At 54.9% G+C, this 10,095-nt stretch overlaps 1 protein-coding gene across 1 annotated transcript in view; it reads left to right on the top strand.

The window, feature by feature from the left end:
• Window positions 1-2,607: 2,607 nt before the first annotated feature.
• ZNF335 (zinc finger protein 335) overlaps window positions 2,608-10,095 on the top strand; it is a 10,922-nt gene continuing 3,434 nt past the window's right edge. Inside the window, exons 1-8 of the mRNA XM_082227012.1 lie at window positions 2,608-2,734; window positions 5,039-5,137; window positions 5,498-5,712; window positions 6,094-6,367; window positions 6,538-6,615; window positions 7,001-7,267; window positions 9,076-9,216; window positions 9,304-9,540. Coding sequence (XP_082083138.1) covers window positions 5,506-5,712; window positions 6,094-6,367; window positions 6,538-6,615; window positions 7,001-7,267; window positions 9,076-9,216; window positions 9,304-9,540 — 1,204 coding nt within the window. The 5' untranslated portion in view covers window positions 2,608-2,734; window positions 5,039-5,137; window positions 5,498-5,505. The remainder of the gene's footprint in view (window positions 2,735-5,038; window positions 5,138-5,497; window positions 5,713-6,093; window positions 6,368-6,537; window positions 6,616-7,000; window positions 7,268-9,075; window positions 9,217-9,303; window positions 9,541-10,095) is intronic.

The raw sequence follows: 10,095 nt of genomic DNA, 5'->3' as shown, positions 1-10,095 counted from the left end.
GTGTAAGACGGGGTGTGTTTTTTTAACTAAGAAATTAGGTTAAAAATTTGGGGTCATCTTATACATGGATAGTGCATGGGGGAGGCATGTGGGATTGGTTGGTGCTGCGAGCCAGAGATTGTCAGTGTGTTATTGGTGGCTGCTGCAAGGGCTGGTGTTGATATGCTGCTGCTGTGGCAATTGGGCGGGCGACTGGCAGCAAGGGGACCGATGATCTGTGGTTTTTCCTACGTGCACTAGTGGCAGCGTAGGTCAGGCGGGTGATCGATTTTTGGCAATCCCCCCTAAAAAAAAGCTCAACAACTCACTACTCTGGGCAATCTCCCCCTTTTTTCTTAATTCTGAGTCCCCCCCAAATAGGGAGCGTGTTATACACAAGGGTGTGTTATACACGGGAAAATACAGTATGTCAGCAGTAGTGGAGATTTTTAAATCTAGAGAGGCTGCTGCTTTGCCGGGGTTCTTGAGACTGTTTTCTGGGGATCCTTACGTACCTGAGGCTTTGGGGGGATGGGTGACAGCGGCACGGATGCCTCAGGGCAGATCCAGAGAAGCCCCTGCTGCTCCCCGTTGCCCCAGGCCCAATGCCCATAGCTGTCAACCGTCCCTTATTTGGCGGGAAACTCCCTTATCCCAGGGCCGTGTCCCGCTGCTGTCCCTTATTGATGATGTCCCTTAAATTTCCGGGTTTCAAAGGAAGCAGCTCCTCTCCCTCCCTTCCTGCCGGCCAGGGAGGAGGGAGGCTCCAACTGTGTTGCTTGGCTGCCCAGCCCGCCCCCCTCCGGCCTCCTCTCACCAGCCTCGGCCCCCGGGAGCCCCTCCCCGCCGGGAGCCTCGGGCTCTTCCACCACCATCCTCCTCGCGGCCACTGAACTGAGCGTCTCTGACTGGGGCCTCCCCTCTGCCTGTTGCCACCGCTCCAGCTAGGCCGTACTGCAGCCGCTGAAGGACCTGGATAAGATGGGCAGCCTGGCATGGCCTATGAATTGCTGAGGAGCTTTGAAAGGAGAGCGAGGGCAAGAATAGAGAAAGCAATTCAGAGAGAGGAGGAGGAGGCAGGTGTTCCAAGGGCTACAAGGGAAGGACCACAAGCACTTCACCCATAGATTTGTAGTGGTAGACTAGCATAGATGGTCTGATCTGTGGATTTACTTCGGGCGCTATTTCCCCCCCCCCTTCCTCCCGCCCCACCTGATGGAACTGAGAGCTGCAGGTGGAGCAGGAGAGAAAAGATACAGAACTGCAGCAGAATCTTTGTAGCTTGGACTTTGTTTTGCGAGAAAAGTGGTTGCTGCTTGTAGTCCTTTAATTGCAGTGTTTCATCAGCTGGTGTCTTGAGCAGCAACCTCTGGAAATGAAGGGCTAAAAACCGGCGCTGCTCCCCCAAATTATCTTGCCCCTTTTAACTGGTTGACTAAAATCCCTTATTTGGGCTGTTACCGGAAAAATCTGAGGGCTCCCTTGGACAAAAACAAAGACACCAACCAGGATAACTTGGAGCAAAACAGCAGCCTGTAGGATTGGCCTTTATTGAACTGTTGCAACAGGGTATTCCCCTCACTTGCAGGAGAGAGGAGGGACCCAGAAAAATGGTGTGCAAGGCCTTATAAAAACTTTTGAAATTCCCATCCTCTCAAGCCCACCCCCAGAAACATCATGCATACATTACAGAAAGGAGGGGTTGAGGGAGGAGTTGTGGTGGTAACCTGAGTGTCCTGTCACCTGGCTGGTTCCCCCTTTCCCCCTGCCCATGAGTCACTTCCAGGAGACAAAGGGGAGTTTGCAGTTTCCTACCCCCAGAGGGAAGATCTGGTCATTGTCCTTTGTTCCAGTCCGTGCTGAATCCACTCCCATATGCAAGTTCTTTGTGATCTTGATGGTCTTCTGTCTGGGACCATCAGGGTTGGCATAGCAACTGGGCAGGGCTCCTGTGGATGTGCTGGGATGGTGAAGGGATTATGGCTGACCAGAACCAAGCCACCCCCCCCCCTCTGATAGTCCTTGTCATATGGAGTTAAATAAAAGTGGACCGGTGCAGATTCAATGTATGGTTGATTTTCTATGAATTTATAGCAGAAGCGTAGTGTATGTCGTGTGTGTGTGTGGAGTTTGTACAAACTGAATGATGGGGGGGGGGGTTTCCTGCTACAGGGCTGCTGGTCCCTTATCTTCAAATCTGTCAGTTGACAGCTACGCCAATGCCTGAGGCGAGGCCCCCCAAGCCGGGGCTCCGGCTCCCCTCGGCCGGGCCCCCGCCAGAGCCGCCCCGGGAAGGGAAGCCCCTCGCCCGGCCCAGGACGGTCCCCTGGCAGCGGAGAAGGCCGGAGCCTCTCTTCCGCCCCGACACGTGACGCCGTGCAATCATGTGACGCGCTCCGCACGCCCTTCCTTCACCTCGCGCACTTACGTAACTGACGCCCTCGAAGCCTTCCGCGGAGAAAAAGTAGTCCCCCGCGGGCCGCCAGATTTCTCCGAGGAAACGGCCGGCTTGACGCTTCCCCCGACAAGTGAGCAACCAGACCCCGCGGGGAAAGAAGCCGGAGCAGCGCCGCCGCCACCGCTGCCCGCCCAGCGCCGCCGCCGCGCCCTCGGAAGTAGTCCCGGCGCCGGCGGGGTCCGGCGGAAGAATCCCTCCGCCGGGCGAGGGAAGCGGCGATGGCGACCTGGCGGGTGCCGGGCCGGAGGGAGCGGGCGGCTGAGGGGCCGCGGGGGCGTCTGCGGGAGGCCCCCGGCGGTAAGGAGGCTGCGGCGGCGCGGAGGGTCCCCGGGGCGCTTGGCTGGGTCTCCGGGCGGCGGGCGAGGGGAGGGGGCCTGGCGCAAGATGGCGGCGGGCGGGGGCTCAGGCAGCGCCGAGGGCAGCCCGCCTCGGACAAGGCCCCGCGGGAGGGAAGGCAGAGCGCGGCGCCCCCCCCCCCCGCACGCACGTCACGCCAGGGCGCTGGGCCAATAGGAAAAGGGGAGGCGGGGAGAGGGAGGCGGGGGCGCCCTGGCCTCTCCAGGTGCATTGTGGGAGAATCCCTCCATCCCTGCCCGGTGGGCGACCCGGGAGCCGGGCTCAGGCAGCGGCTGGGCGGCTGCGCTTGCAGGCCCAGAGCTCGGCTGCCTCCTCGCGGAATCCTAGGGCTGCAAGGGACCCCAGGGTCATCTAGTCCAACCCCCCGCAATGCAGGAATCGGGGCAGAATCTGGTGTCCATGCCATCACACAGCAGGGGGAATGGGTGGCCTCTGTTAACGGAGAAATCTGAGGGCTCCCTTGGACAAAAAACAAGGACACCAGCCAGGAAGACCAGAGCAAAACAGCAGCCAGTCGGCTTGGTCTTGATTGAAGACTGTCGCGACAGGACTCCCACCTGCCACAAGGTGGAACGAGATGGAAGCCCCCAACAAAAGAGACCCCAAACTTTTATTAGCTGCTAATCCCCATGTTACACACACCCCAAACTACAACACTAATACATCACGGTTACATCATGAAAGTGGAGGTCTGGTGGCAGGAATCTGAGCATCCTGGACCCTGCCCCATGGTTCCCCTTGCCCTCCACCAAACACCCATCAAGTGGAACAAAAGAAATATTTCCCTGCTTCCCAGCCAAATTAATCACACCCTTTTGTCTTCATCTGGTTTTGTTATTTCTGGAATGGCTACCTCTCTGGCACTCACGTATGTTATTTCTGGAATGGCTACCCTCTGGCACTCTGGATGCCAGGGATTATCACTCAGGCAGAGGGGCTGCTGAGTAGCTGAGCTCACATGTCTATAAGAACTTCTGAAGTTTTCCCAGTGATCTAGTACATAGATACATTTATCAGCAATTTCTTACATTTGGTATTGTGCAGCAGAGGCCCTTTGAATAGATAGGAAGAAACTGTGATGAAGTGTTTTGTGGGCACAAGTCACAAAAGTGATTGTGCTGGTTTTGGTAGTGGGCTGCATGTGCATGATATCTGCTGGAGGGGCAACCCCCCCCCCCAACCTATACATAAATTCCTGCAACTCCTGCTCAGGGCAAAAACCTTCTCCTTCTCTGCCACAGCCCCCTCCACCCTTGCTCTGCTCCAGCCTCAAAGGTTGCCCTGGACAACTTTGGTCTTTGCAGCCCACAGTTCAAGGAGCCCTGCAAGGAGCGCTCTCGGATGCCTGCTTGCCTGGCTTCCTCCCCCACGGGGTGAATTGTGGGTTGCAAACACCGAAGGTGTGCAGGGCAGCCTCCCAGATCCTAACCACTCTAACCACTATACCACACACCAATACGAGCAACTTAAGCGCTCAGCAATAGGAGCACCACTTTTCTTCCTGCTTAGATCAAACTGTACTGTGGCATTTCTGGACAAGCAATACTCCCTCCGGCAGCTTGTTCAGTTTTCCATTAAATTTTAGTGGTTAAACTGCTGGGGGGGGGGGCGATAAGCAAACCAAGGCATAGGGTCACCTGGACCAGTGCCTAGCAGGCTAAAGTTATCCTGCCCAAAAGGACACATGTAGGGTGACAAGCAGACTCTGGAGGTGGCAAAGTAATGTGATTGTCATTCAAACATTAGTTACTTTTCTGCTGCCAATATATCTCATTAAAGAACCTGGAATTTGGAGCACATCTTGTGTCTTTGAAGCCATCTAGGTTCAGAGATAAGCCCGATTATATGAAGCTGTGTTGTGGAACACAGGGAGGGCCTTGCAGCCGGATCAATCTAGCCTAGCATTTTGCTTTTAAAGTGGCCCCCACGTGCCCCAGTGAGAATCCCCTCAAGCTCAGCAGCCCCCTCTTATGCCTCAGAACGTCAGAAGAGCCCATCGCATCCAGCATCCTCTTCATGGCCAGGAAGATGCCTCTTCTGGGAGGCCCCACAGGCAGGATCTCTCCCTACACTTTGGATTCCCAGCAGCTGGTATTTCGAGTCATATGACCTCTGATCCCGGGTCCCTCTGATCCAGCCATCATGACTAGTAGACCTTGGTAGCCTTATTTTCCATAAGTTTCTTTAAGTCCTCTTCTAAAAGCTTTAAGTTTATTGTTTCCTCTCTTCTCTCTCCTTGCCTAGTCTGAGGTGCCTTAGATGTTGGTCGCTTTCTGGCCTCACTCAAGCACAGTTAGAGGAATTGTGTCTGGCGCTGGCTGTAGTTGCGATATCCCCATTCAGGTATGTGCCAGAAATATGTACCATGCAACGGACAGGCAAGATAGTTCCTGGGGTTGTCATGAGGGGGTCAAGATGCTACACCCAAGAGTGTTGAACTGGCCTGGGTGCTGGGTTTGCAAGAGAGCTTCAGAAATATGACTAGGGAAGACCTGGCATGGATTAGCATTGATTCCATTACTGATTTATTTAATTTTTTTGGGTGGGGAGGTGCTGTTGCATGAACACTCCTCTTTTGCAGTCAGAAGCTTCTGTTTCTCGTTCCACCTTTCACTGACGGGGAGTGTCAAGTGCCACATCCCAGCAGGGGGCAACTGAAGACGGGTTTCTTCCCACCATGACCGACACGCTCTGCTTTTCCAGACTCGGCCATGGAAGCAGAAAATGAAGTGGAGAGCAGCAGCGATGCTGCCCCTCTGCTGGGGCAGCAAGAGGAGCCCTCTGAGAGCGGCCTGGGCATGGAGACCTCAGAGACCATGTCTGCAGACAGCAGCGATGCTGCCTCGGTGCCCGTCACCCTCTCGGAGGCAGATGAATCCGGGGTCGGCCAGAGCTCGGACAGTGGAGGGATCTCTTTGGTACGGACCGCGTCTCTTTTGCCTCTTTGGGGCCAGGCTTTTTGCCAGGGTGGGGGACACAGCAGGCCAGGCCCATTTCACAAGAGCGGGAGATAGCAAGTCTGACCTGGTGGAAGAACGATAGGCTAGTAGGAAGTCTCCTCTTGCCTTTCCTCGTGGAATGATGGACTTGCCTTTATTTATTTGTGTAGAGTTGGAAAGGGACCCATCTAGTCCAACCCCCTTGCAATGCAGGAATTGCAACTAAAGAGTCTCTGACAGAAGATGGCCACCTAAATTGTTCTCCACATCCTCCTATGAAGGAGCATCCACCACTTTCCTCTCTCTGCCACCTCTGAGTCGAGTTCCAGCCTCTGTTTCTTCCCCCTCTCTGCCTCGCAGGCCGAAGTACCGGAGAGCAGCTCCAGCACGGACGCCTTGCCCAGGGCCTACCTGCCGGACTCCTCCTCCATTGCGCAGTCCACCCTGGTGTCCAGCGTCTCCACCGTCAGCCAGTCTGTCCTGGTCTCCCAGTCTCCCCAGGGCCTCGTTCACTCCAGCGTCCTCGCGGAAGGAGCTCCCGTCGTCTCCAACTCCACGGCCTCCACCTCCTCGGATCTGAGTGCCGCCATTGACAAGATCATAGAGTCCACCATTGGGCCAGACATCATTCAGCGTGAGCAGGCAGAGGGCTGCGGGGGGGGGGGGGGAGTCTGTGGTGGGAGGGTGCAGAGGGAGTTGGGGGAAGCAAATGGACTCTGGAAGTCGCTTCTCACAGCCGTTTTTAGGAGGCACCCCCAAACATGCCAAGGAGCTGACGCTGGTTCTCTTTCTTCCCTGGTTCAGGGTGCATTGCTGTGACAAGTGAGGAGGATGGTGGGGCCCAAACCACCCAGTACCTCATCCTGCAGGGACCAGATGATGGTAAGGAAAGGGTCTTATGCACCCATTTCTTTGGCTTTCTCTCCCACCCTTTTCTCCAAGCAGCTCAAGGTGGTGTATGTGATTCTCCCTCTCCTCATGTGATCCCCACAACAACCCTGTGAGGTTGGCCAAGTGGGGGATTCAAACCCCCTCCCAGGTCCTCGCCCGACACTCTTAACCGCTACACCTCACTGGCTCCAGCTGGTTGTGGTCTACCTCCCTCGCTTCCTTCCTCTCCGGCCGGGAGCAGAATGCAGAGGCAGCCTCTGCCGCTCACGGACTGCGGTGGGCTGAGGGCTCCCTCCTGGCCAGCCTGGAGAAGAGGGAGGGTGTTGGGAGGAGCTGTCCCTTGACCTGGCGCCTGCACTCGCTCCCTCTGCCACAGGGGCCCCCGTGATATCCCACATGGCCAGCTCTGCCCTGGCCCGCAGCTTGGCCGTCGAAGCCCTTGCGGACGGCCCCACCTCGACGTGCGTGGAGCACCCCGGGCCCCTGGAGCTGCTGGAGCAGCCGGAGGAGCCCGACCTGGAGAGCCTGGAGGAGCTGATGGAGGTGGTCGTGGTGCAGCAGTTCAAATGCAAGATGTGTCAGCACAAGAGTGCCTCAAAGAGGGTCCTCATCCAGCACATGAGGGAGCGCCACTTCCAGCCAGGTGCGTCAGGCTCCAGGGGCGGAGTGGAGTTTTGGAGCGGTTCGCAGACTCAGAGAGTTGGAAGGGACCCCGAGGGCAAGGCAGGATTGGTGCACGAGGGCATGGAGTCGGCTCTTGCGCAGGCTTGCCAAGAGAACTCTGGCTCTGCACCACGAATCTATCAGCTTCTGTAGTTTGTGTGCAGTCAACCTTTGGGAGCCGAGGGGGGAGGGAGGGGGAGGGTTAGCAATACGGGAGGGAGGGGAGGTTCTGTGGCACAAACAGGGCAGTATAAGAACCTAAGAATAGCCTGCTGCTGGATCCGGCCAATGGCCCATCTAGTCCAGCGTCCTGTTTTCACAGTGGCCAAACAGATGCCTCCTTTGGAAACCCCGAAGCAGGATTTGAGCACAAGAGCATAACTATCCCTGCTGTGGTTTCCAGTAACTGGCATTCAGAAGCGCGGCTGCTTCTCACCCTGGAGGCAGGGCAGAGCCATCCTGGCTAGGAGCCCTCGGTAGCCCTCTCCGTCTCCTCCATCAATTTGTCTAATCCTCTTTTGAAACCCTCCAAGGCGGTGGTCTTCCCTGCCTCCTGCGAGAGGGAGTTCCATAGTTTTACTCTGCATGAGGAAGGACTTCCATCCATCCAGAGTCTTCCAATGTTCAGTACTATTGGGCATCCACAAGGTCCAGCGTCATGAGAGAGCGGGGAAAGACCTTTCCCTCTCCAGGCCAGGGATCCTTTTCTCAACTCTGCTGCTTGGAAGTCAAGCTGCTGCACAATGGGAGAGATGGGAGGGGCACAATACATGGACTCAATCCAAATCAAAAATTCAAAAAGGAGTGAAAATGTTTTGATGAATACATGACAAAATATTGCTCAAAAAAAGATATGCTAATATGCCTAGATTAAAATGTGAAGTACTGGGCGGAAGAAAAATTAGTAAGGAAAGAGAATAAGAATATATAGATGATTTGAGAAGATTGTAGAATGCAAAGATTATTGTAAATTGTATAATGTGGAGGAAATTGAGTGGGGGCAGAGGGAAGTGGGAGGAAGGAGAAAAGAATAATATGATGGATTGAGGAAATAGAAATGCAAATGGATGGGGGGATGGGAAGGAAATGGTGTTGGCTTTGGTACATTTGTAGTGTAATGTAATGTTTGAAAACACACACACACACACACACACACACATATATATATATATATATATATATATATGCAGGTTTTGGTGTCTTCGGGTGTCTTCCCGTGTAAGAGTCGGGTGTAAGAGTCCCGACTCTTACACGGGAAGACACCCGAAGACACCAAAACCTGCATTCCTGTACCCGTGAAAATCTACGAAAGCAAATATATATATATATATATATATATATGCAGGTTTTGGTATCTTCGGGTGTCTTCCCGTGTAAGAGTAGGGGTGTCTGGGCGACGTTTCGACGAGGTCTCACTCGTCATCTTCAGGCTGGTGCTTTCGGCTTCTTGTTACTGGAACAGAGCTCTGTTCCAGTAACAAGAAGCCGAAAGCACCAGCCTGAAGATGACGAGTGAGACCTCGTCGAAACGTCGCCCAGACACCCCTACTCTTACACGGGAAGACACCCGAAGATACCAAGGCTCTGTTCCAGTAACAAGAAGCCGAAAGCACCAGCCTGAAGATGACGAGTGAGACCTCGTCGAAACGTCGCCCAGACACCCCTACTCTTACACGGGAAGACACCCGAAGATACCAAAACCTGCATTCCTGTACCCGTGAAAATCTACGAAAGCATATATATATATATATATATATGGACTGAATCGTGCTGTTTCCTCCCCTCTAGTGTCAGCCTCCGGTGTGAAGAAAGGGCGCCCCCGGAAGGGAGCTTCTGTGCCCAAGGCCCCAGAAAAGAGGAAGGCAGAAGAAGCAGAGGAGGAGGAGGAAGATGACATTGTGGACGCAGGGGCTATCGATGACCCTGAAGGTATTTCTCATGCAACCCCCCAGCTGCAGCCCCTCCCCCGGCTCCCCCGCCCCGCTCACCTGGCCTGCCTTTGCCACTCTTCCGCAGGGGACAGCGATTACAACCCAGCGGAGGACGAGCCCCGAGGGCGCCTGCCCAAGACCAGCAACCGCCCTGTGCCCACGTCCAGCGAGGAGCGGCTGCGCCGGCGGCCAGGACGGCCTCGCAAGTTCCCCTGCCTGGAGGTGGTCCCTCAGCCAGAGGGTAAGCAGCGGTGGCGGAGCAGGGAGCATGTGCAGAAATGCACACAGAGGTGCGCTCCCTCAGCCCCACCTGCACGGCATGGCTGATTTTCCGTTTTCCAAGTCATTGCCAAATGTAGGGCCAAAGTGAAACACTTCCTGGCTGCAAAGCAGAAATGAGGTTTTCAGCGCTGACTTCCCTCCTTCCTTCTCCTGGTTTTTTATATCACATATAATTTTATCGCTTAGGAGCTAGTATAAATGTAAAATGCAACACATTATGTGTATGTGGAGTATGTAACCGGAAAACTACTAAAGATTATTTGGAGGGAAAAAGAAAGACACGGAGGTTTTTAGATTCTCCAGGGGATGCTTTGGTGCCCCGTTGGAGTTCAGTTCGGTGGGACTACTCACAAGCAAATAGGCGTTCTTGCAAATAAGTGCGTTTCACAGGAGGGCGGTTTCTTCTACTCAGCTGCTGGCAGGAGGTTGGCAGGGCTTGCTGCCTTTGAGGGAGCCTCGCTCAGATCCCCCTCTGCCCCCTGTGGGTCGAGTTGCGAGGGGAGCAAGGCAGTGGCACCAAGCAGAGACATGGAGAGGGTCCCCTGGAGCATCAGAGAAGAAGTTTGCTCCATCTCCCTGTCAGTTTGCGTTTCTT

This window comes from Podarcis vaucheri (genome assembly GCF_965113315.1).
Source record: "Podarcis vaucheri genome assembly, chromosome: 6".
NCBI classification, from domain to species: Eukaryota; Metazoa; Chordata; class Lepidosauria; order Squamata; family Lacertidae; genus Podarcis; species Podarcis vaucheri.
This window is presented reverse-complemented; position numbering and strand designations above follow the sequence as displayed.